The sequence below is a fragment of the Marmota monax genome, unplaced genomic scaffold, assembly GCF_021218885.2.
Source record: "Marmota monax isolate L192 unplaced genomic scaffold, Marmota_monax_Labrador192_F-V1.1 WCK01_AAM20220418_F8-fsc00011, whole genome shotgun sequence".
Classification (NCBI taxonomy): domain Eukaryota; kingdom Metazoa; phylum Chordata; class Mammalia; order Rodentia; family Sciuridae; genus Marmota; species Marmota monax.
The window spans coordinates 5,672,808-5,699,472 of NW_026693082.1; the positions used below are offsets into that span (position 1 = coordinate 5,672,808).

The following is a 26,665-nucleotide window of genomic DNA, read 5'->3' on the forward strand; positions in this document are numbered from 1 at the left end:
GGGCTGGGTTCCTGGGCTGATTCTGGAGACTCTCAGGGGGACCTCCCATGACAAGGCAGTGCAGGCGAGTGGGCCAGCCCTGTCTGCTTCTCCTCCAAGCCCTGCTTCTCCTGGCAGGCAGGTCACACGGACTCAGAGCCTGGATGCTTTGGTGGCTAATTAAAAAAAAGAAGAAGAAAGAAGAAGGCACTGTGCTGGGGACCTTCAGAATGTCTAATGAGGAAAGACAGCACAGGCCCACACTTCCCCTTCCTGCTCAGAGCAGGCTGCAGCGCTGGAGCCAAACCAGTTCCCTCTTCACAGCCCCAAGCAAGCATGGATCAAGAAACCGTGGGCAATGTTGTCCTGCTGGCCATCGTCACCCTGATCAGCGTGATCCAGAATGGTAAGGGAAGCCCCTCACTCAGGGAAGAGCAGAGTTGGGGCAAGTCAGGCTTACTCTGTGTGTGTGTGTGTGAGTGTGTGTGTGTGTGTGTGTGTGTGTGTGTGTGTGTGTGAATGCAAACACTCTTTTCCTCATCTCTCATTTCTCTGGATGTATACAGGGGTGTGTATTTTTGGGTGAATTTGAGATTTTCTTCCTCCTGGTCTTTCTCTCACTTTATTGGTGAGAGAATAAATCATGGTTTCCGAGCAAAGGCAGCAAAGTTGAGGGGCTCATGCACAACCCCTCACTCCAGCATCTGAAATCAGCCTTTTAGCTATTCATTAATTCAGCCAGGGAGGAGGTTGAAGGCAAGCAGCCTAGAAAGGGACACGAGATACGCGGGGCTTCATTAATGTACCTGCAGTGCAACTCAAGTTACATGTCATCTGTAGGCTAAAATAAGGAGAAACAAAAAAGAATTAAAGAAGAGAAAAAAAAACGTGAGTTTGGGAAGTGTAAGGGGGAAATCACCATATTATTTTACTTCTGAAATTTTTTTCTTTCTTTTGAAGAAACATTTTTTTTTGTAGCACTTTCTTTTTGTCTAGCAATGTATGAGTTTTGAAGTATTTTTCATATTTACATACTGGGAGAGAGAAAGAGGAAACATTTTCTTATTTGGAATTTGCATTTTAATTAGCCTTGCCGTCAGGTGAAAAAAAAAAACCAAGCAGGTGTACCAGATCTGAAAGAGGCGGGACTGCGCAGAGCTGCCTCCTTTGAGTTCTCACCTAGGACTGCCTCTGAGTATTTCTACAAGGTTCTCCAGTGGCTTTGTGTTTTACAGTTTATTAAGACAAGAGAAAACTGGAGGGTAATTACTAAGGGCATCTGCTCTGGCTTAATGGCAATTACTGGCTGTTTATGCACGGTCACACTTTGGAACTTGAAGTATTGAATTGCTCCTCATCTTTGTCCCCATCTTGAACATGGACAAATGCTGGTGATTTTGCCTTCTGGGTACAGAACAAGGCTTCCCCTCAGCTTCCCATATCAGAGGGGCTCAACTTTGCATACTCCAAGTATTTTTTTATTTTGCACCTTTTGGACCCCCCAATTTTCATACTGAATCACACACAATCAAGTTTTAGCTCAGAGAGGGAGCAAGTGGCTTCTTGAGATTGCTACTTCCTCAGGCCATTTATATTTTATAGAGGGTTTCCTTGGCCTTATAAATTGAGGATGGATTGATAAATATTCAGCCTGCACACACTTTCAGAGGCTTTGCTGTGCACCAGGCAGGAGACTGGATACCTGGGATATGGCAGTGAGCAAGATGGCTCTGGCTCCTGCGGTTAAGGAAAGGAAAGGAAAAGACAGCAAGCAGGAAGCCTGCAGCAGCCCCTCCAGGCTCTGCAAAGGTTGCATGGGTGGGTGAGCAGCACTAGCTCAGCTCTGGGTAGGGTCTCCCCTCTGGTTCTTCCCCGCTACGTCCATTTCAGTATGACTGACAGGCATCAGTAGACCGGAGATGCCAAAGCCTTTCACCTTCCTAAGCAGTTGGGGATAGACTCAGCTGGGAAGTTCAAGTTCACTCTCACCTGCTCCCTCTCAGTTCAGAGCTGAGTCAGGGGAAGCTGCAAGGCTCTCTGTTGTAAGAACAGTGTCTTCACCCCTACTAACCGAGAAGTCCGGGAACTCGGCCCTACTCTGTCCAGTGGGTCCTGGGCTTTTCCATAGTAACCTCACAAACCCCAGGAAGACTTGAGGTGGGTGGTAAGATTTCTGATTATTTTTGGCAGATGGGATCAAGTCTTCTTTTGTAGCACAACTGGGGAGAGTCTTCACAACCACAATCTAAAGGCTGTTCCCAGATTGGGTAAGATATATAAGAACAAAACACAGTGGCCTCGAGAACACAATTTCCTGGGAGTGGTGGAGGTTTCCTGATCAGGGAGGTACAAATATGCACTGGCACGGACCTATATTTTGGGACTGAAGACGTTCATGTTGGGCAAACACATGACCAGAGTCTGGCATGGTCGGCACATCACTGCCCTGTCCCTCCCCAGTCCCCTGGGAACCAGCTCTCATCCAAGGGAAGGAAGTTTCTGTTGCTCTGGTGAAGCCCCAGAAGGGCCCCTTGGGCACCTCTCAGTGGCTTAGGGTAAGTCATGCTCTTCTTTTAGGGAGGGACCTGAAATCCCTAGAAGAAATCATCTGTGAGGACTTTTTGCTGACTCTGTCTGTTCAGGGGTAACAAGAAAAATTCAGTGCTGGACTGAAATGGAGCAAATTATATTACGTGCATGTATAATTAGGCCAAAATGAACCCCACTATTATGTGTAACTATAAAAACATTTTAAAAAGAAAAATTCAAATAAGCTGGAAGATAACACCTCTACTTGTTTTTAACTGAATTTTTCAGGTAAATGTGAAGGTTCAGATGCATGTCCAAGGGTCTCTTTGCAATTCTAATTAACCTCAATGTTGCAACCATAAACCTATCTCTGAGAATTCAAAAAAAATATGCAAAAACTGTGCTCCCCTCACCCCCAAATGTTATTCTGAACCCTTCCTATTAGTTTTGCAAACTGTTTCCATGTTGTTACCAGGCACTGCCCATTCTGTTTGTGTCCCAAGACAACGAGGTACCATACGCATGTGTCCATGACGGCATTGGCTCCATATTCTCGGTACACTCTGTGAGCCTGATTATCTGAGGGTGGGCAGAGCCCAGCCCGCCTGGTGCAACTTCCTGCTCTGCCTTCAAATGTTCTTTAGTCATCAAGATCTTTGAACTTGTGGCTGTCTTCCAGTTTTGATCTGCAGAATGCAGATTTGGCAGAACAAAGCAAGTTTAAAATACACCTAGACAAGAATTATCAAAACCTGGTTTCCCAGGGAGTATAGAAGTATAGATAGATGCATTTTCTATGAATAACACGCAGAGAGTTTCCACTCTCTCCTGTCCTGGTGCCAACGACTTTGAGACAAGGCAAACCTGGGGAAAACAGAGAAAGTCCCCAACTTAAGGGTGGTTCCTCTTACAATTTTTTTTAACTTTATCATGGTGCAAAAGTATATCCATACAACCATTCTGTTTTTTCACTTAGAGTATGCAATACTCAATAGTATTATAAAATAAGCTTAGTGTGAGGCTACCGAGCCACTGAGCATGTTTAAGATGGGCTAGGCTAAGCTGTGATGGCAAGCAGGTTTGGAGGATTCAATGCATTTTTTACTTCAATTATCTTCATCTGATGAAGAATTTATTGAAGTAACCTCATTGTAAGTAGAGGAGCACCTGTTTTTGGAGAAAGTCATTTTCAAAGGAGTCCAAACTAATGAGACTGGGAGAAGGAGGTGAGCTGAGAGGAGGTCTCCAGGAGGGCACTGAGCCCCGCATGACGATGGCAGAGGACAAAGAGGAAGGATGACCTTCAGCAGGAGCAAAGCTGTTTCCATAGCCCTTCTGGGTGCAGGAGAAGGTGGGAAGAGTCAGCCTCCGTCTCTCTCCTCCAGAAGAGGCAGCCTCCTTCAGGTTTAGTCTTGCTCTGAAGCCAAGAAGGGTGATACGCTGGCCCTGCAGGATGAAGTCTGTGAGCATTGTAGGGAGGAGAGTTGAGCTGCCATGGTTCCCTGATAGTCCCACCCCAGCACATACTCACAAGGGACCTCACGGGTGCCATATTGGAAGGCTTGGCCATCCACCCTGGGGTCTGATGGGATCTAGAAAAGGCAGAGATTCGAGTTTCCTCAATGTAAGAGTCTTCACATCACCTGAATCTGCTCCTCCCTGAACATTCCAGCAATGGAAAACTCAGCTCACTGAGCTTGCCCTTCCTATTATTAGGCCTACGGAGAGCTTCCTTTGTGTCAAGTCCAGTGCTTTTTGCTGTGCATAGTATTATCTCATTCTATCCTTTCACCTTATGAAATATTTACTATAATTCATTCCTATTTCACAGATAAGCAAAGGGAGGCATGGAGAAGTTAGCTCATTTTGGTTGCAGGTCCCAGAGCCACAGGGGTCAAACTGGGATTCAAACTTAAAACATCTAGTGAGCAGACACTGGCACTAGTATGTTGCCGCAAGATGCTCAGGAAGTTCTTTCTTATGCTGAGCTGAAACCTGCTCCCTGTATCTTCTGTCCTTCTGTCTGGAAACCCTTAGACTCTGACTTCTGCTTCTGTGTTACAGTGTGAGCTGCCGTGTCCCTTCTGTAATGTCTTATTTCTCAAATGGCTTGGTTTTCAGAGTTCCAGGCCATTGGGTTACCTCTTGCTTCCTGTGTTCTTTCTAGAATGCCGGTAGTCTTCTGAGCAAGGAAACTGAGACACCTGAGATTGAGAGACCCAGCCCATTAAAATCATCTACATTGAAACTGTTCACTTGAGAACTCGTATCAACCACCCTGCTGACTCCAAATCATTTGGTAGTTAGCTAAAATCTCAAGATCTTTTTATGTGTTTTTCAGAAGCTCATTTCCCTTCTCTGGCCCTCAGTTTCCTCATCTGAGAAGTGGAGTTGTTAAGACCTTCCACAGGTGGTTGTGGATGTGTCCTGTGAGACGAGATGACAGGCGGGGCGTCAGGGGTCCTGTTGTGCTCTCTGCAGCCCTCCCTGTGTGTGCCAGTCTCTCTCTCTCTCTCTCTCTCTCTCTCTCTCTCTCTCTCTCCTGGTTTTAGTTTAATGTTAGCAGCTAGCCAGGATCATTGGTCTTTGTATGCCTGGTTTCTGGCACATACTGGAGGATTACAAGGGGTTGGGGGGCAAATGGGTACTGAGGCAGCCAGTGCTTCCAAGGGCAGCTTAGAGGAGCGAGAGGTAGACCCTAATAGAATATCGGAGGGAGATGGACTTGCTTGTGTTTTGTGTTATGACTAGGAAAGATCTGCGGGTGTTTGTAGGGTGAAGAGAAGGAGAAAACAACCAAACACTGAGGGTCCCGGAGTGTGGAAACCAGCGACAGAACAAAGCCCTGAAAGGGTGGCAGGACTGGGGTCAAGTTCACAGGAGGAGGGAGAAAACTTGGAAGAAAGGAAGGGATTGTTTCTCTCTGAGCAAGGAGACGAAGACAGAGGCTGGACCTAGAGGAGTATAGCCAAGTTGTCCTGCTGGAGGAGAAATAACCTCTGGGTGTCTGAACACCAGCCATGTTTACATGTTCGGGTAAAATCTTGAATTCTGGAAAGAAAGTGACAGAATGTTCTGTAGTACTGTGTGCTAAGCGGGGACATTCAGAATGGACAGGTTTATTGCACCCTGTGCGGCTGATGGAATCCTGCAGGGCGCTTCATGGCACAGCAAGAGGAGAGAGATGTCCTCCCTCATGCGCTCAGCTGGATTCCAATTCCCAACCTCCCTGACCTCCCCGAGCACCTGTGTCTGTGTTTACAGAGTGGGGACGGTACTACCCACTTCACCAGCTGGTGAGAGGCTCAGGAAGGGAATAATGTCAGGTGCCTCCCAGGATGCCTGGAGTGTGGCGGATCCCCCAGGGTGCACGCCAGCCTACAGGTAGCTCAAATTGGGCACACTCCTACAGAAAGGATGTGTTTTTTTTTTTTGCCAAAAAGAAACCTACCATAGGCCTTTGTTTACCCACATGGCTGATAAGATGCTCCTGTCATATCTTTCTGAGGAGGCTGACATGAAGGTGGTGAAAAGGACCCAGCCACATCTTCCTCTTTTTCACCCTTGAGATAGTTCAGATGTAGAACAGGAGGGGGAGAGACCTCCATCCCCCACCATCCAATCCAGTCGTGCCTGCAGGAGTCTGTCCCTCAGCATTTCCTACATGTCCACAGCCGTCACCCTGGTCAGATCCTATCTTGTTCAACCTCCATCCTGGGTCTGACCCCTCAAAAAGAACCTTCCACACCTAAAGAGAGAGTGGCTTTCTGATCACACCATTCCTGCACTCCGTAACTCCTGTTGCTGTCAAAGGGAGCTAGGTTCCAAGTCTTTTCCTACAGCTCTGCAAGGCCAAGGCCTCTCTGCTAAACCCACAGGACACTTGTTGATGATCGCCTTGTCAAGCCCTGGCTCAGTCTCTCTTTCTCATTGGGCCTCACTCTCTGCATCCTATTGGGCCCCTCGATGGCCCTTTAGCAGGCTCTTCTTCTTCTTTTGTCCGTAGCTCAGTGCACTGTATAGTTTTAGTTTGTGCATCTTGTTTAGTGTCTCCTCCTCCAGTGTCCTTGCCAGAGCATAAGCTCTCTACACCGAGGCTGTTTGTTTGCTTTGTTCTTGGATGCAAATGTCTGGCTCATGACAAATGATAATAGATTTATGTCAGTGGAAGAACAATTCGCTGTCTACCCCTTTGACCTTGTTCTACTGTGTCCTGCTCCCCAGCCCTCTTCCCTCCCCCATCTTAAGCTGAACATATGGAACCACAGACAGTGCTTGCCTCTGGACCTTTGCATGTCTATTCTGCTGGAGTAGAGTGATCGTCTCCCTCATTCCCCGCTCCCTCCATCTGCTTGGTTAATTCCTACTTGTTCTTCAGATTTCATCTTAGGTGTTATTGCTTTTAGGAATCCTTCATGACCCAAAGCTGCCTCCTTTGATGTTTTATAAGGCTGTGTACTCACTCAATCTCATTTTGACATGAATCACTCTTTAGTTTTATTTCTCCTTTGTCTATTTCTTTAGAACGTTACAGCCCGACAGTAGGTCTGTGTCTTGCTTGCTATCACATCCTTCAAACCAAATGCAGTCATCGGGAGAGATCATCTGCTGAACACACTTTTTGCAATGACATTTGATGAAGGACATTTAGGGCTATTTGGAGATCGAGTCAAAGAAGCACTTTGATGTTCTAGTAAAACAGTGAAATAACATATTCCTGAACATGACCAATCCAAACCTTTCCCTCTGGCAGGATTCTTTGCCCACAAGGTGGAGCATGAAAGCAAGATGCAGAATGGGCGGAGCTTCCAGAGGACGGGAACACTCGCCTTTGAGCGGGTCTACACTGCCAAGTGAGTCTAAACCCTGATGCTGCTGACTAACAGTGAGGATGTGGGCCTGGGGGCTTCCTTAAGGGAGTGAAGACCACCCTCAAGACCACATATCTGCCTGGGCCAACCTGGGCTAGTGTCAGAAGAAAGGAAGTGGGGACAGGAGGAGCTGGGGGAGGTGTGATCTCGGTAGCTCCAGAAGCATCTGTGGCAGTCCCTCAGTCAGGGGAGTTGACCAATTTCCTGTGGGTTGGCTGGAGGTGCCATGGTGAAAACCAGCCTTGACTCATCAGCCAGCTCCGGAGCAACAGGCCATGCACAGGGGCAGCAACCTCCACTTACCGCCCTGGCTGTCCCCGGTGACAGTCTGGAGATGACGCCAGTAAGTTTCATAACTCTGGGTCCCTTTGAGCCACCAGCACAAGGACAGAAAGAATGGGGCATACGCCGTTGTGTGACCCCCCCTCTCTGTCTTTACTTATGAATAAAACAGCTGTTTGAAAACAGGAGAACAGCTAAAGGAAGAGGGGTGTGCTCTATTTGGGATGCAAATCCCAAAGGACAGTTAGTTATTCAAAGATGGCTTTACCTTCATGGGGAGTGTATTTAAATAGAGGATCAGCGGGGGTGTCCTGGCCTGCCTCTCCAGGCTTCTGAGGTCTGTCAGAAGGGAAGGCTGCATGCTCGGGAGCTAACTAGAGAGCTGGCCTTCAGTTCCAGCCCAGAGGTGACTTCCATGTCCCCAGAGCTCCTTCCAAAGGGGAGTCACGGCACGGAATACAGTATGTCTAGAATGACAAGAGTAGCCCAGGCAAACTCAGGGACACAGATTCATGGGGAAGGGGCAGGAGGCCCTGGGCTCCCTGCTGGCTCTGTGGGCTGGAGGGAGGGTCCCGCTAAGGGTCAGCTTTCTGTGGGTTAAAGTGACTCCAAGGGGTTTGGAGGGTACTGCATCACCGTCCTCAGGACTTCTCTTGAGTCCTCTAAGTCGTCTAGATTTGTTTATTCTTCCCGTGAGGCATGGTCATGGGGGAAGGACGAGGGGAGTCTTCCTCTTAGCAAGTTTCTAATCATTGGCTTCACTTTTCCCTTAACTTCTGGATTGTTGTATATCTTGTCTGGACCTCTCCTAGATATATTGGCAGGGTGGTCATGGGCTGATTTTTGACTTTCACCCTCTCTGGGCCCTTGGCCTTTTGGGGTCACTCTGGAGTACTTACACTGCCTCTGCAGTGTACCCCAGGACCTCTCCCTCTCTGTCCCACTTCCGTAGCAAGCATGACCAGGGTCACTCCATCAGTGACCTCAAGGAAATCCTTTGCTGAAGTACCCACAAGGAGATTTCTACTTTAGCATCTGGACCTTGGGTGCGTTAATTCTCAGAATCAATTTAAGAAGATTAAGGATGTCATTTAAAAGACATGGTAGACCCATTTGAGGGAGGGCGGGGAGAATACATAGCTGCCATCAGTCTTTGGGCCCACTTGCTGTGGGCGCGCTCAGAACATCATGCAACCCCATAGCTGTGGTTCTTCAGAGGCCTTCTTTGTGCCTCTGATCAGGGATGGGCTCCAAACACCTCGGATTCCAAGAATTCTTTCCACCAGTGTGGAAAGAACAGGTTCTTTGCATCCAGAAGACTACATTCCTGCCAGGTACACGGGGTTCACTGGAGTATTTAGCTCCTCCATTTGGGAGAAGTTATGGTGGAATCTCACCGTACCTTCTTAGAAGTTAAGTTTCCATTTTGCTGGCCATGCACAAGAAACGGAGAGGATGGGGCCTCACCCTACCCCACCTCAGGAGTGAAATAGCTCTGTTTTGAAGACACCAGTGTAGCTTACACCTGGACTTGTTGGTTGTCAGTGTCCAAATTGCAGAAGTGCAGTTTGGCTGGGTTGTGCTGTGTTGCTGGAGAACGTGGTTTGGAAGTTCTGCAATCACTTAGGTTCCAGGGGGAAGAAGGTGAAAGAGGACGGTGGCGGGTAATTGCTGCTGCTTGGGATCCTCACCATGTGGGTGCTGCAGCCCAGTTCTCAAAACCCCTGTGTTTTTACCAGTTAGCCTCCATGAGAGGGGAAGAAGAACGAACGAGGGGAGAGGAGAGATCATGTGGAGAGGGAGAGGTAGGAAGTCAGGGGGTGGGGAAGAGAACTTTCTGTAAGATAAAGGTTGCTCAGACATAGCTGTGGTTCTTCTACAAAGACCACTTCCTCCCTGGCCCGACAGCAGTACATGTGTGCCTGTGTGGATCGCAAGAAGGGGCCAGAGATCCATGCAGCAGGTTCAAGCACTAACTAGAGGTACCCCTGCTGCTGGCCTGCACTGAGACTCCTGGGAAGGAGATTGATTATATGTGGTCCTAATAGAAAGTCATTCCTAGCAATTGCATTTGGTGTGTGTGTGGGGGGTGTCTCTGAAAGCACCAAAATGGGGTACAAGATGATTCATGGGGGTGCAGGAAGATTTCATTTAATCTTGCTATCTAAAACATAAGAAATGAAACTTTACCCATTTTGAATACACAGATTGACAGTGGCACCTGTGCCATACATAATTTATACATAAATGTACCTATCATAAGGTTGTATGATCACAACTTTTGGTTGTTGGGGTCCAGAATCATAAATGTTTAAAGATCCTGGCTATGAGGGGGAAATAGCATAAAGGATAAATGATACTGGTGGATTATGTTTTTCAGCATAAAATATGACTGTTGACAGATACGGATTGCTCAATATTCTGGGTTGGTGCATTAACAGATATCCCAGGCAGCGTAGTGTATCAGCACAGACTTGGCCTTGATTAATGACCTGTCCCACCACCCATCTCCCACTAGGGCAGTGCTGAGTCAGGGTTTCAGAACTAAAAGGAGGTGAACCTTGACTCTCTGTTCACACAGTCCAAATGTAGTTCTATGCGCTGTTCCCAGAGGATGAGCACAGCTAGTACAGCCTTGGTCAAGGTTTGGTTTTTGGAGACAAATCCTAGTTAGCTAAACAAAATCTAGAGTTTCTCCCTGTGACTGAGGTGAGTTGAGGTGAGTACAGGGGATGGGTCTTTGGAGATGTGTACTTTCCTGAAATGTGTTCTATGGATTCCAAGTTCATAAGTCATTAACATGTGTTGCAGGGAAAAGTTCTTTATGGGCAGATGTTTTAATCAACTTTTCCACCACTGTGACTGAAACACCCGACCAGCACAATTGTAGAGGAGGAAAGGTTTATTTGAGGGCTCATGGTGTCAGTGATCTTAGTCCACAGGAGGCTGGCTTCATTCCTCAGGGCCCCAGGTGAGGCAGAACATTATGGCGAAAGAGTATGGCAGAGGGAACCAGCTCACATGATTATCTGGAAGCAGAAAGAGGGAGTCTCCACTTGTCAGATATAAATATATACTCCAAAGCCACGGCCAGTTCCCACCTCCTCCAGCCACACCCCACCACTTCAGTTACCACTCAGTTAATCCCTGTCAGGGGATTACTTCACTGATTGGATTAAGACTCTCACAACCCAGTCATTTCTCCTCTGAACCTTCTTGCATTGTCCCACATGTGAGCTTTCGGAGGGACACCTCACATCTAAATCAGAACACCAGACTTTTGAGAACCCATAATATACCAAGCAGTACTTTAATTCTTGGTTCTCCATAAATGCTACCTCCTCTCCCAGATATTTTTTGCAGATCATTTTGGGAAGTGCCACCCTAATATCACTTCTTCTGTCCATCTCTTGGCATCCACTGTAAACTCACTTTCAAGTAGTGGAAATTAGAACAATTATTTGAAGGTCATACATTTATAATAATCCCATTGATTAGTATTGGTATTATTATTAACTCCTTTTCATGATTTTATTGTTTTATTTGGTACCGGAGATTGAAGCCAGGGGCACTTGACCACTGAGTCACATCCCCAGCCTTATTTTGTATTTTATTTAGAGACAGGATCTCACTGAGTTGCTTAGTGCCCCGCTTTTGAAGAGGCTAGTTTTGAACTCACAGTCCTCCTGCCTCAGCCTCCTGAGCCCCTGGGATTACAGGCTTATGCCACAGTGCATCTTTCCTTATTTTCAATCAACCCAAGCCAACTAGTGAAACATTAAAGTTTTTCTCTATTATATTCCCAGAGGTGGAGAAAAATAAAGGGAAAATAGCACAAGTCCTTTTTTCTGTAGAAGCAGCAAGAGTGCAGGGTGCCAAATTGAACGTAGCTCAGTGAATTATTGCCAGAGCTGCCCAGAAGCTCCTATTTAGATATCTAAAAATGGATATCAAAATGGGTTTGTCAGTTCTGTTTTGCAGAACGAAATGGCACAAAACTCCTCAAAAGAAATCCAGAATAATAATCATGTGTCAGTAGGAAAAGACATTCCCACTGGGTGAAGAAGGAAGACGCTGGAGCGGTAATAGTCACCACTTACTGAACATTTCCTGTGAGTGTGCAGAGCTTTATCTCATTTTATTCTCAACTGTTTGGGGGGATAATGACTAATGTCTTCCTTCACCCCTTATATGAACAAATCGAGGCTTCATGAGACTAGGAAATGCACCCGCATCCACACATCCAGTAAGCGGCAGCTCTGAAATTGGATCCAGGTCCTGTGAACCTCGCAAGTAGCCATGAGACTCCACGGCAAGGTGACCAACGGTCCTTGAGTTCAGCCTGGCAGCAGCCCCCTCTCACGAAGGGATATGTGTGCTTGGAGCTTTGAATGGAAGGTGGACTGGAAATTCTGGATGGGGAGAGGGACTGGTTTGCACTAGAGCAAGAGGCAAGATCTGAGAATATCCTGGAAATCCCAAGAAAGAGACCATTCTCTGACAGTTCAGAGAGCTTCATTCAATTCCAGACCGACTATGTTTTTATTAGGAACCAAGGTAATATAAAATAATAGGAAGGAACGATTGAAGGATTGATCCAATGTTGAATCACTGACCAGTTCTCTCTAATCAGAAGATTCCTGGACGATTAAAGATTTTTTTTTTTTTATTTTGTCATTACCAGACAAAACTACTTAAAACCAAAACAAAACCCCCAAGAGACATGGGAATGAGAAATAAGCAGGGGAAATTTTTGGTATTAGTATATTTTTAAACTATAAGACCATCAGAAATTATTTCCCGTCAGACATAGCATTTTTCAACCAACTGAAAAAGAAATTTTTTTCCTTCTCGTTTTCTTGAGCTTGGAAATGAATCACATTTTCTCAGTCCTGAGGCTGTAATTTTTGTGCCTCTAAAAATGTGTAAGAATAGAAGTGAGGTTGGTACTCAGTGGCTGCTGCATTTATAATGTTGGGCCTATTTATTTGCTGAGTATGTCATCCCCCAATGACGATTTGCAAGGGCCTCCTGCTCTCTGGAGTAACTGGTTCACTAGATTCATGAAAGTTCTAGGGTCCAGAGCAGCTAGCAAAGCCAGCAGGGGCCTCCTCTTCTTGCCCTGTGCCTAGCTTTGATTGTGTATGTCTCCCAGGACAGGATACATGGATTTCTCCCCTATCACATTTACTGACTTGTCTAGAAAAGACTCTTTTTTTTTAATATTTATTTTTTAATTTTAGGTGGACGCAATATCTTTATTTTTATTTTTATGTGGTGCTGATGATCGAACCCAGTGCCCCATGCCTGCTAGGTGAGCAGTCTACCATTGAGCCACAACCCCAGCCTAGAGAAGGCTCTTTTGACCATCGGAGGGGCCTGAAATTTCCTGTGATCAGGCAAAGACAACCTGATCTCTGTGGGGTCGCTGCAGTGTTGGATCAAAGAATGCCCATTTCAGATGTATTAGTCATCTTTGTATCACTGTAGTGAAATACTAGACACAGGATACTTATGAAGTTAAGAAAGGTTTATTTTGGCTTACGGTTCTAAGGTTTGAGTTCAAGATCTGGTGGCTCTTTGGCTTGGGCCTCTGGTGAGGGCAACATATCTTGACAGGAACACGTCAGTGAGTGTCCACATCTCAAGCCAGGAGGTATAAAGAAGACAGTGGCATCCCATAGTCCCTTTCCAGAGCACACCTCAATGACCTAAGGACCTACCACTAGGCCCCATCTCCTGTAGGTCCATAGTACTTTCTAATAGTGCCACTCTGGGGACCAAGCCTTTAACATGCTGTTATGGTTGGGATATGGAGTGTTAATGCAAGAGGGGAAATGGTTAGATTGTAAGAGCTGTAACCCCACCAGTGGATTGAACGGACCACTGTACCAGGTGCTAACGATAAGCTGGTAGGGTGTGGCTGGAGGAAGTAGGTTGCCAAGGGCATGCATTTGGGGTTTACCTTTTGCCCTGGCACCTCGCTTGCTCTCTCTGCTTCCTGGTTCTCATGAGCATAGCAGTGCTTCTCGGCCATGTCTTTCCACCATGATATCCTGCCTCACCTTGGGCCCAGAGCCATAAAGTCAGCTGACCATAGACTGAGACCTCTGAAAACCATGAGCCCAAAATAAACTTTTCCTTTTATCAGTCATACTTATTCGGTATCTTGGTCACAGTGATGAAAAGCTGACACACATATGGGCCTTTGGAGGACACTCCCCATATTCTAACCTTAGCACCAGAGTTCTCATGTACACTGAGGTGCGGGACCCTAGCAGTTAGAACAGCGGTTTAGAAACTACACTTTTGCTTGTGCCTATATATTTTGCCTTCCACTCACCCATGGTTCCCAAACTTCAGCATGCATCAGAATCACCTAGAAGGCTTGTTAAAACAGGTGGCAGAGTCTCTTCCTCTGAGTTTTAAATTCTGTGGGTTTGAGGTGGGCACAAAAATTTGTATTTCCAACAAGCTTTTGGGGTATGTCAATACTGCTGGTTCAGGACTTTGACTCCAGAATGTCAGTGGAGTCTCTTAGTTTTTTTGTCTCTTAGTTTTACAGATAAGGAGACTAAGTCTAGACAGATTGCTTTGCCAGGGGTGAATAGCTGGTTTAAGTTAGGATGAGGACTGTCCTAGTCGAGTGCCCTTCCAATTACTGCTTATCTCTTGTCCTGATCTAGACTGCAGACTCCTCATAAGGACACCTCCTATTTAATTTAGTATAGTCCAATTATTAACAGGCCTGGCTTTGGAGACAGAATGACTAGGTGTGAATCCTGGCTTTGCCCCCTGCCCCCAGGCTGCGAGACCCTGGTCTAAGAGCCTCAGTTTCTCATCTGAAACATGAGGATAGTAGTGGCAGGCCGAAAAATGTCCATGATCTAATCCAAGGAACTTGTAAATATGTAGTTTCATGCTAACAAGTTGAACTTGAAATAAAGAGATGGTTTTGAATATCTAAGTAGGACTCAATGTCATCACTAGGGTCCTTTAAAATGGGGAAGGAAGAAGTGATTTGTATCAGAAAGGCTTGGACTGGGGGTTGTAGCTCAGGGATAGAATGCTTTGTTTGGCTTGCTCCAAGCCCTGGGGTTGATCCCTAGCACTGAAAAGAACAACCATATGATTAAAAAAAAAAAAAAAACCACAAAACCCTGTCTGGCTCTGTATACCTCCCCAGAAAACATCAGAAAGACTCCAGCAGCCGTCACTGGCTTTGAGGTTGGAAGGAGCGCTGAGAGGGGGAATGCCAGGTATCTTGAAAGGCAAGGAAACGGCTCGAGCTCCAGAGAGAACACAGCCCTGCTGAACCCTTGCCTTTATTCCAGGGAGATCCATTTCAGACTTGTGACCTCCAGACCTGAGAAAAAATGACTTTGCCTTGTTTAAGCCACCAAGTTTGTGGCCACTTGTTACAGAAGCCAGAGGAAACTCATGCAGATGTCCTGTGTACTCACAGGCGTATGGTGAGTTTAAAGGAGGCGAAGGCCATAAAACATCAGCTCTGTGCCTGATGTACAGTGATGTCCCCGACCCCAAGGCAGCGAGGATTGTGCCCAGCACACAGCCAAGCCATTAGCAAGCTCGCTTTTTTTGCATCGGCTCTTGTGATGGGAACCTGGTTTCTTTACTGCTTGGAAATCTCCTTTCCTGCTCAGCCTGGGCTGCAGACAGGGGCTGATCTGTGAGTCTGACATGGAGGTCAGCTCAGGTGGGTTTTCCTCTCCTGACACCCCCACCTGCTCATGACCACACCCTGCTGTCTGCTTTGCTCACTTTTCAATTCCAAGAAGCACATGGAACAGGAACCCTGCCAAAGCGAATACATCAAGACACCAAATCTCAGATCGGCTCGCTGTAGAAGGGAGTTAATGGATTCTGAACGTGTGTTGGCTTCACCCCGTGGTCCGTGGCCGGCGCGGTGGCTGGCGGCCACATCTTGCTGGGTAGATGTAAGTGGAAGGAGAGGCGTTTGTGCTCCTTGCATGGTGGTGATTATTAGCTTGAGGTTTCAGGTAATTTTCAGACCACATCACAGTAACGCATTTCCTGATTTCTTTCCTCCTTGTTTATTCCACAGCCAGAACTGTGTAGACGCCTACCCCACTTTCCTGGTGGTGCTCTGGAGTGCAGGGCTACTTTGCAGCCAAGGTAACTTCCCTTTGTTGTGTTCTCTTTCTATAATGTGCATCTCTCAGAGGTTCAAAGGGCGGCCGTTTTGTTGAAAAGATTTTGCCTGACCTCCAGCTCCGACCCTCCAAGCTCTGGAGAGGCGAGAGCCCTTGGGAGGTTCTGTTCCAGGCTCGCTCCGCGCCTGCGCAGCGCGTGTGATAATGCATTGCTAATGCTAGCTCCCTGGCGGCTGCTTGAGAGCAGCGGCGCTGACAAGGGTGGTTTAAGGCTAAATGTGACTCAGAATCCTTAAACAGTGTTAGCTCAGATACAAGGGCATTATAAATGAGAGCGCCGGAGGGATCTATTCTGGGACTGCTGTTACTTGGCTCTTCTGCTAATAAGCTCCCTGCATAGTGGCCCTCCTCTGGGCATGTGTCCACAGAGCCCTGGGCTGGATTCCAGGACCTCAGCCTACCTTGGGTTATCAGCAGCCCACAGTCTTGACTTCAGCAAGTTGGGAGAACAGATCAACTCCCAGAATTGATTTAAAGTTAAATTGGAAACCAGTCTTTTTTTTTTTTTTTGGGGGGGGGTCCTCTTTGGAATTTTAGCACCAGAGAGATTTGACCATGACTGGCATACGTCTGGTGGTAGCTGGGTGTGAAGGAGGTTGGCTTTTGTGGCTCAGCAGGGCCCATGCAGAAAGGCCACAAGCAATCCTCTAGGGAACTATTTAATTCTTATCACACTCTCCACAACTTATAAAGCATATAGAATATATATATATATATATATATATATATATATATATATATATATATATATATATATATTTTTTTTTTTTTTTTTTTTTTTTCCCCCTATTACCTTTGCAGACACTTTGGCACAGGAGATAAGTCATTTGTTTGGGGTTTCTCAACTCTGAGCCACACAGAGTGAATCAGAGCTCAGGTTTTTCAGTTCTAAATTCACAAGTATCTTCTTACTTTTTTTTTTATTTGTATAATAAGTACACACTGAATTTACACTATACCCCCTGAATGTATAGGGATAAATAAAACAGGGATGGTGGTGAAGCTCATTACTGATTGTCAAGATGGACATAGAAAAGTAGGTGAACAGATGCATTATTGACAAGAGTGAGACACGCCATGCTGGATGGAGGGGTGGGATAGACAGTGGAAGCCACTTAAGGGACCCTGTGTACCCCCTGGGCCTGGAAGGCCGCCAGTAAGCTCAACACATATGTTTTATTTTCTATCTGGAGTGAAGTAAGAAACATGTCTGGCATTACCTGAAAAATCAAGTCAAACTACGCTTATACTAGGAGTTATGATTCTTTTTATGTCCTAAATGATACTTGATGGAGATGAATCTACAGTAGTGCTAGCTAGGTAAACACAAAGGGAGTTTGAAGACTTTTCAGAGCCTGGAAATATGCATCTCCTGTCAAAACAAACATTGGCATTTCCAGGACTAGAAACCATCAGTCATCCCTGGTGGATAATTGTCATTTCTTATGAATAAAGTACAGTGTGGAATTTTTTAGCTGAAAAAAACCCTAGAGATTATTCTGATCCAAACCCCTCACTTTCCAGAGCAGGAGTCCAAGCCCCAGAGGGACGAGTGGCTTGCTGAAACCTCAGAATTTTAGATCCCAGATTTGTCACCTTTGTGTGGTTCAGGTTCCCACGGGAGGCCCCTGCCATTCCCTGGAGCAGGGCAATGGGTACAGAGCCTTTCCACTCCTGATTTCTATTCTCATGTTCAATTGAGTTCCCATCAAAAGGGAAATGGGTCAGTAAATGAAAACCCAGCCATCCAGATGGGAAAACTTGGTCCAAAGCAAATCATGGATGGTGGCAATCTCCTGACTTCCAGAGAATAACAGTTCTTTTGTGTTCCAATTGTATTATCTGTCTTACAAAACATAACAATTATGTTTTGTAAGGCAGGTAGAGTGGTGGAAAGAATTGGATGTTGGGGAGTGACAGATTGGAAGCAAATCCAAGGATGTTCATTGCTGGTGTGTGACCCAGGCTGTAACTCTGCTTCTCTATGCCTCAGACTCCTCATTGTCAAACAGGACCATGGTCCACCTGTTGCATACCTGCGATGAGGAAAGGAGATGATTTGCATAAGGCCCCTGACACAGTGCTTGGCGTATGCCAGATTGAGCCTTATAACTGCCTAGACTAGGGCTGGGGTTGTGGCTCAGTGGTGGAGCGCTTGCCTGGCATGTGTGATGCACTGGATTTGATCCTCAGCACAGAAAAATAAATAGGTAGGAGCATTGTGTCCATCTACAACTAAAAAAACTGAAAAAAAAAATAAAACCTTCCAATACCTGACTTTTTATGACCCACAAATGGCACTTTTGTATGGTTCACTTTAACAATGGAAATTCAGTAAATGTTATTATTATTCATTATTTTTTGTACTGGGGATAGAACCCAGGGGCACTTTATCACTGAGTGACATCCTCAGCACTTTTTAGAATTCTGAGACAGGGTCTCACTACGTTGCTGAGGCTGGCCTTAAACTTGTGATCCTCTTGCTCAGCTTCCCCAGTGGCCGGGATTACAGGTGTGCATCACTGTATCCAGCTATAGTAGATGTTATTATCAGTGGTGCTGCTGGTGGTGATGCTTGAAATTAGAGGACCTGGTTTGAAATTCCACCTCTGAGATTACTTGCCTGACTTTTTTTTCATTCATTTGAAAAATATATTTTGAATGCCTATTATATGTGCCAGTCACTATTCTAGGCACAGAGTGATCTAGCAAAAGGCAGCTGTCCTCACAGATCTTTTGGTCTGAACCTAAATTTCCTCTTCTATTGTATAGTGACAATGAAGTGCTTCTTACCAGCAGGTGGCTGGGAGGGTTGGAATCCAAGTTTCCAGAATGCCTGGAGATGCTTGGCATGTAAAAAGTGCTCATCGATGGCAGTTAATTTGTCATTTGAATAGTGCTTAGATTTCCAAATCATTTTTATATCAATGGCCGCATTTCACTCTCACATTAATTCCTCAGAGGTGGGAAAGCTGTAATCAGCTTTTGGTCCACATGTAGAACATGTTCAACGCATGTACCGGATAAATTAGTCCTAGTGGAGCTGGGTTTCCAGCTCCCCACCCCAAGTTCAGAACTCTGTGGGGTTATTGGGGTGCTGCTTGTGGCTGTTTTCCAAGGGGCTAGAATGGAAAGGGAATCTTCTTTCCTAGAGATCATCAGGAGCAATTTTCCAGGAGAGGTTAAGCATTGTGCTGCTGGGAACCCCGGTTGGGGGTTGGGGGGTGGGAAAGATGTGCTTTCAAGAGAAGCAACCTCAGGTCTGGGCTTGGGGGTCAAGTCCTTCTCCTCTCTCTTTACCAGCTGCCAGCCTTATACAAGCCCCTTTGACCACCCGAGTCCAATTTTCCACATCTAGAAGTAGGCATGTTGATCCCAGTTATATCCAAAGGGTTCACATCCAATGGTGGATAGGCAAACATTCTGTAGGAATCCACACAGTCCCCATGGGGGCTGGTGTGAGGCGATACTGCTGTTGTTCAAATTCTCAAGTTTCTCCCAGCCTGAAGTCCATACCAGCCTCCACCACTGGAACTTGTGGCCTCCACTGGACATTGTGACCAGTGTTGCCGGTGATGTCTGTATTGCTGTTGTGCTAACAGTGCATGTTTGGGTGACGGTGAAACTGACGCAGGTGTCTCCCCATCTCCACTCAGTTCCTGCTTCCTTCGCTGGACTAATGTACCTGTTCGTGAGGCAGAAGTACTTTGTCGGCTACCTGGGGGAGAGGACTCAGAGGTAGGTCACTGGGACTGTTGAAGAACCATGAAGGGATTCATGCTTTTGAGCAGTGACTAAGATCTCACATCTGGGTCTCCCTGCATTTTGAGGGCTCTGAAGGCACAGACTCATCTGGTTTCCCCATTGAACATTCCTCTGCCTGGTGTTGCATTGACCCAGGGTGCTTTCCCACCCTTCCGGGTCTGGGACTGGGATGAATTTTTCTGTCTGGCTTTCCAGGTCTCCTTTGTGTGAAACAGTTCATTGCTGGTCTAGAGAAATGAATCTAAAGTTTTCCCCTTATGGTAAGTTCCCCAGATCTTTTGGAGACCAGCACAAAAGATGCTAAGAACATAAGATGCAGGGAATCCCAGCAAGGAGATTGTGGATAGAGGCACCATTGCATTGTTTACAGAAGCTTCCAGAAAGGAAGCCCCAAAGCAGCCCTATACTTCCAGGTCACCCAGATTGGGAAACCTGGATACAATAAGCTCTGATAGTGACGACAAGGCATTTTGGGTCACAGTTTGACACCAGTTCTTAGAGGCAGGAGTTCCTGGAGGTCTGGAGGTCTCCCAGAGCCTGCCACCCACTGTGACGCTCCCAGTCCTCCCTGTCCTCCTCGTCTACTTTACTTCCCTCCTGTTACAATAGCACCCTTTCTCTGGTGGTTGGGTTGCGGGCTGTCCCTTTAGACAGGCATCCTTCAGTGGTGACAGTAGAGTGACATCCGGGGACTTTGGCAGCTGAAAGTGCTACATAGGGGGAGGCTGGTCACCTGGGAAGCTCCGTGCCTTGAGGGAGTTGATGGTGAGCTGGGCTGTAGCCAGGAGGACGTGTCCACCATTCTGTGGCCCTTCTCCCCCACTCTCCCCGCTGTGGGGAGGTGTTCTCATTCCTCCTCTCAACCCCAGCTCCACTACCCTCTTTTTCTTCAACACTGTCTTAAATGATACCTTTCATTCTCTTTCACCCCAGAAAGCATCTATCAGGCCTTTCCCCAGATGGTTACCTGCTGTTACCAGTGGAGGGGGGCAGGCTGTCCAGCAAGGATGTGAAAGGCTCCCCTCTCCTGGGCTGGTTCCCTATGCAGCCCGGTCCCCCCACCCCTTCAGTTACTGATCTTCTGACACCACTTGATTGAAATACGATGGCTGCTTTAATTCCGGGGCAATCTGTGAGGCATGACATCTGTTCAGCTACCCACAGGCCCTTTTAATATTAAAGGTGGTGTTCACTGATCACTCTTAGGCCATGTATAGATGTTGGTGAAGATAAATGGTAGGATATGGAATCACAGTCAATCTTAAAAATATTCGGTTTCTCTGGACTTCACGGAAATACAAATGTCCCCTGGGGTGTCTCTCATCAGATGGTGGTAAAATAATCCCATTTTAATGCCCTCTCAGGGGGTGCATGTTCTAAGCCCTCTTCACCTCCCCTTAGCCATGGTGGGCACCACTGATGTGTGATAGTGTCTCTCTCTTTCTTTCTCTCTCTCTCTCTCTCTCTCTTTCTTTCTTTGTACTGGGGATTGAATCCCCAGGGGCACTTTACCACTGAGATACATACATCCACAGTCCTTAATTTTTTTTTTTTTTTTAATATTGAGACTAAGTTGCTTACAGCCTTGCTAAGTTGCTGAGGTTGGCTTTGAACTTGCAGTCCTCCTGCCTCAGCCTCCCAAGTCTCAGGACTTACAGGCATGAGCTATTTCATCTCTCCTCCCTTACTCCCTCCCTTCCTTCTTTTATTTCCCTTCTTTTAAAAATATTTTTATTTTTAATGGATGCATATTCATTGTACATATTTATAGAATACAGTGTGATTTTTAATACATGTACACAAAGTTGGCATATCCATCACCTCAAATATTCATCATTTCTTTGTTGTGGAAACATTCAAAATCCTCTCTTACTAGCTACTTTGAGAGGTTTAATTAATTCTTGTCAGCCATAGCTTTCCCCCTGTGTGGTAGAATATTAGGACTATTCCTCCTTTCCAATGGTTCTTCTGTACCTAGTAAATATCCTCTCTCCACCCCATCTCTCCCAAATTCTTCCCAGGATCTGATAACTGCTATTCTATTCTCTACTTCTTTGAGGTTGTTTTAACTTCCACATGAAAGTGCGAACATTTGATAGTCATCTTTCTGTGCCTGTATTTTACTAAGCATAGTGCTCTCCAGTTCCATTTATGTTGCTGCAAATTCTTTTTTGTGGCTGAATAATACTCTGTGTGCACACATACCCCCTTTCCTTTATCCATTCATCTATTGATGGACCCTTAGGCTGATTCCATATCTTGGTAGTTGTGAATAGTGCTGCAATAAACATATGAGTACAGAGGCGTCTGTGTCATAACAGTGTCAGTTCTTTGGATTCATACCCAATAGTGGGATTCCTGGGTCATCTGGTAGTTCTATTTCTAATTTTCTGAAGAGCTTCCATTATGTTTTCCCTAATGGCTATACTAATTTACTTTCCCACCGTTAGGGCTCTTTCTTGCTGAGACCAAACCTGGTTCCAGAATCCTTAACTCAGTTCTGAGCAGCAGTCATCGATAGAAGTGATAGATACTAGAAGAAAGGCGTAGTCCTACTCTAGACCAAAATATAGCCTGAGGTAGACGCGTGACCAAGGGTCTCTATGGTTAAGTCCAAGAGGATTTTCAATTCTACTCTCTAGAAATTAGTTGCTAATATCCTCTTCAGTTTAGGACCCACCTCCACCCAAGTCCCCATCTGTCCTGTGGGCTGTGTTCGACTCTACAGACACATTATGTCCTGGTGCTCTTGGGAACTCCTTTGCTCTTGGCCTCACCAATCTGGGAGGATCCAGCTCATGAGAATCTTCTCTCTTGGGCTCCAGGTCTTCTCTTGCTCCTTCCCAGAAGTTGCTTTGGCCCTGTCCACTGTAGAGTTCTGGTCTCATTCTTGGTCCAGTGGGTGGGTAGGACACCCTGCCATGTATCTCCCACCTTATCCTAGAGATTGCCAGCACAGTCCAGATGGAAATTGTTTAGCATAATACCTCTTTTATATTTCCATGTAAGCTTCATGCCGCTCGAGGTGGGCCGATTTGTTTCGAAACTAAAACCAAATCCCAGCCTCCAAAGTCTGAAGGAGTCTCCAGGAAGTCACTATGGTACAAAAAGCAGGACTGCAGCCTCGGACAGGCAGGTTTCAGTCCCTACTCTACCTTTTCCTGGCTGTGTGATCTGAGGAAAATCACTCAACTTCTCTGCTCTTGGTTTCACCAGTAGGAAAATAGGTTAACAACACATTTTCAGAGTGGTCGTGAGAATTAAATGACAAGGATGTAAAACACCTGACTCCAACAGATGCTTAATAATTTAATTCTTACTTTCTCCATACATTTAGAGAGAATCAGGTATCAACTTTTAGAAACAATGAAAGAGAGATCTGGGTTCTTCAAGGGCTGCGTGGCCACTGCCTAGACCCCCAGCAGCCACTTCTGCCCTCTGTGTCATTTTAGGCTTCCTTGGGTGGTCTGCCTAAGCTCCCACCTCTGCACGCCGTGCCCACCTCCCAGGACTGGGCCCCTCTTCACTGAGCTCTGAAGGTGATGGAGCCCTGGACTGAGCGGTTGCCTTCCACACTCTGCCTGGGACTAGTGATAGTACCCTGATCCTGGCTCCCACAGGAGCTCGTGTGTTGAGAACTTTGAACAAATTTTACCTAAAGTCAAGAACACCCCTATTTCACCTTTCACTGCGTTTTTAGCTCAAACACAAAATGAGTCAGCAAATCACTTTTTCTTGCTTCTGGAATGAGCATATGGTGGCCTCATTCCTGTGCTAGATAGATCAGAGCCAGGACAGTATTTGACTTGTCACAATTTAATTTCTCAGAACCCTTTATTCTCTAGTTAAAAATATCCCTTGTGTTGACTCCTTTTATTGTCTTCTCCTTCCTTTACCAGCGCTAGCAGGTGGCTCCCTGTCTTGGTTCCCTGGAGCTGCCATAACAAAACACTGCAGACCGGGTGGCTTAAATAACAGAAATGTACTGTCTCACCATCCTAGAGGCTGGAAGTGCAAGGTCAAGGTGCGGGCAGCTTTGCTTTCTCTAAAGCCTCTCTCCCTGGCTTGTAGATGGCCATCTTCTCCCAGTGTGCATGTTTTTCCTTTTGTACCTGTCTGTGTGCTACTCTCCTCTTCTTGTAGGAACAGCAGTCTGCACAGATTAGGGCTCACCCGTACGACCTCATTCTATCTCATTGCCTCTTTACAGATGCTATCTCTGGGAGGGCTGGGGAAAGGTGAGTTGTTGATCAAAGGGTATGAAGTTTCAGTTAGACTGGAGGAAGAAGGTTTTACTCATCTGTTGTATTGTACAGCAATCACAGTTAATAATAATGTATTGTGCATTTCAAAATTGCTAATAGATTCTTAACAACCTCAACACACACACACACACACACACAAAAGGAAAGTTGGTGAGGTGGCGGATATGTTAATTAGCTTGAGTAGATCTTTCTACCAGGTATACATAGAGCAAAACATCACATCGTACCCCACAAGTAGACACAATTATTATTTTTCAATTAAAATATTAGTAAAGAAAGACCCTGCCACTGAACAGAGTCAGATTCTCAGGTACTGGGGGTTAAGACTTCAGTCTTAACATTTATTGGTGACACAATTTGATGGTGACACAATTCGGCCATAATACTTTCATTTGGGACCAATTTTGCTCCCTGGTAAGGAGTTGGATGCCCCCACTTCCTGAGCAGGACTGTGAACAGGGACCTAAGGAGACAAGAACAAAGCTGGCCAGGAACAGGGGTGGCACGGGCCAGTGGTGCTTTTCAAATCCTTACGTGTCCTTGAGTTGTACAGGGAGTTTGTGGAAGTGCAGCTTTGGATTCCCTGGGTCTGACAGGTACCTGCCATTTTCCATTTCTGACAGGCAGAAGTTGCTGCTGCTGGTCCACGGACCACACTTTGAGTAACAAAGAGGTGGACACTTAACTGCCGAGTGACTTCCAAACTTTTGCTGTAGGAAAATTCTGAGTTATACTATGAACCTTTGGGGTGGCCAAATTCTGCTTTCTTTCTCTGAGTCCGGCAAGAAACAGGTTGTAGAGGCATTAACTCACCCATTAGGCAAGTGGTCTCTGTGAGTGTTCCTGATTACCAGAGGATGCCCCTTGCCAGGGTCTTTGCTAACAAGTCCACTTGACAGGACTTTCCAGAGATGCTAGCTCCATGCAGATGGGCCCAGACACGGCCGTCAGGAGAGAGGCCTCAAGGGCAGCCTCTGCCTGCAATTAGGTGGTTACCTCTCACTGGGGAAATGCCTCTTGACCCAGCTGATGATCTGCCTAAGCAGCTTAGGATTTTGAGCCTTTGAGAGAAAGATTTGAATGTATTAAAAAGTCCCTCTTCCTCCACTCAAAATAGTAAGGTCCTGTTTCCCACGGGGTAGGGGGGTGCTCAGCTCTCATTAATGCAAACATGAATCATTCTTCAGGGGAAGAGATGGAACACTCAGATGCCGAAGCACCTTTGAGATTCCACCGGCTTTGCAGGCTCATTTAAAACATGACTCCTAACACAGTCCTGCATCATACACACGGCCACTAGCCCCAGCATGGGTCTTATAGACCCTCCTGGAGAGGGGCCCATGTAGAGAGGGTTTTAATGAGTTGATGGTGTTCCTAACCCTTGGTGAGATTGCCTGCCAACCAGCAGGACCCGCCACCCTCCCGCTGTCAAGGGGCTGGCATTAAGGACATGGGAGAGTGCAGAGAAGCCGGCGCCACTGAGCTCTAATGATGATGGGTTTTGAGGTCTGGGCTCCTTCACCTTGGCTTTGAAATGTGTTCAACGACTAATAACATCCAGGACACTTCCACCCTTTGTATAAAGGAAATGGGTAAATGGGAGCACTGGGGAGCCAAAGGAGCTATAATTCAGACCCCACGAGGCTGAAAGCGATGACATGCTTTTGGGAAATGGGTGTCACTTGGGCTGTGTCTATACTTTTTTCTCCTCTCTTCTTTTCAGCACCCCTGGCTACATATTTGGGAAGCGCATCATCCTGTTCCTGCTCCTCATGTCCCTGGCTGGTATACTCAACTATTACCTCATCCTCTTTTTCGGAAGTGACTTTGAAAACTACATAAAGACCATAACCACCACCATCTCCCCTCTGCTTCTCATTCCCTAACTCTCTGCTGAATACGGGCTGCTGCTCTCATCTAATCAATACCTAGAAGGCCTCATAACTCAGCCCTCTAAAGGATTCTGCTCCCCTCTACATAGCTGTAAATCTAATGGCCATCTGGGTTTTGAAGCTTCAGTTAACCTTGCTTTTCCGGGAAGAAAAGAATTTCGAGTCAGCTCTGCCCCTTGCCGGTAGCGTGGCCCCCAGATTGTCATGCAGATGTCTTGTGACCAGATACATGTTTTCCTGAAATAAAATGCATGGACAAGTTTTAGGCTGATGGCTCATTTATGGGGGGTGTATCTTTATAGAGGAACTCCTAGTTTGTTTTCTTCAACATAAATGATGATAATAAAAGAGACACTACCCAGATTATAGAAAGATAGGCCTCCTAAAGAGTCTTCTATTGATAAAGTACCTGCCACCACAAACACCCTGTATGGATTAGGTTGGCATCTTTTTATGCTAGCATCGTGCCCAATACTTACCGTATTATGCAGTTTAAAAATGTGTTATAATTCCCCTGTGAGAGCCTAAGATGATGCCAGGTGCCTCCAAATAGTGGCTGGACAAAACAATAATGGGTGGGTGAGTTCATAAATTGCTGGTTGTATTTAATAAAAGATGCATATTGAACCGTTTCCCGTTATTGTGGGTAGATTTTTTTTTTTTTTTTTTGGTACTGCGGATTGATGCCAGGGGTGCTTAACCACTGAGCCACATCCCCAGCTCTTTTTATATTTTGTTTAGAGACAGGGTCTTGCCAAGTTGCTTAGGGTCTCACTAAATTGCTGTGGTTGGCCTTGAATTTGTGATCCTCCTTCCTCAGCCTCCCAGGCTGCTGGGATTACAGGCATGTGCCACCACGCTCAGCCTGTGGGTAGATTTGTAGTGAT

At 46.2% G+C, this 26,665-nt stretch overlaps 1 protein-coding gene across 1 annotated transcript; it reads left to right on the plus strand.

Moving 5' to 3' along the window:
• The first annotated feature begins 229 nt into the window (after positions 1 to 229).
• Alox5ap (arachidonate 5-lipoxygenase activating protein) lies at positions 230 to 26,039 on the plus strand. The gene is made up of 5 exons (XM_046454195.2): positions 230 to 385; positions 7,262 to 7,361; positions 15,748 to 15,818; positions 19,513 to 19,594; positions 25,610 to 26,039. Exons 1-5 carry the CDS (start codon positions 316 to 318, stop codon positions 25,770 to 25,772), a joined length of 486 nt encoding a protein of 161 aa, XP_046310151.1. The 5' UTR covers positions 230 to 315; the 3' UTR covers positions 25,773 to 26,039.
• The last annotated feature ends 626 nt before the right edge of the window (positions 26,040 to 26,665 follow it).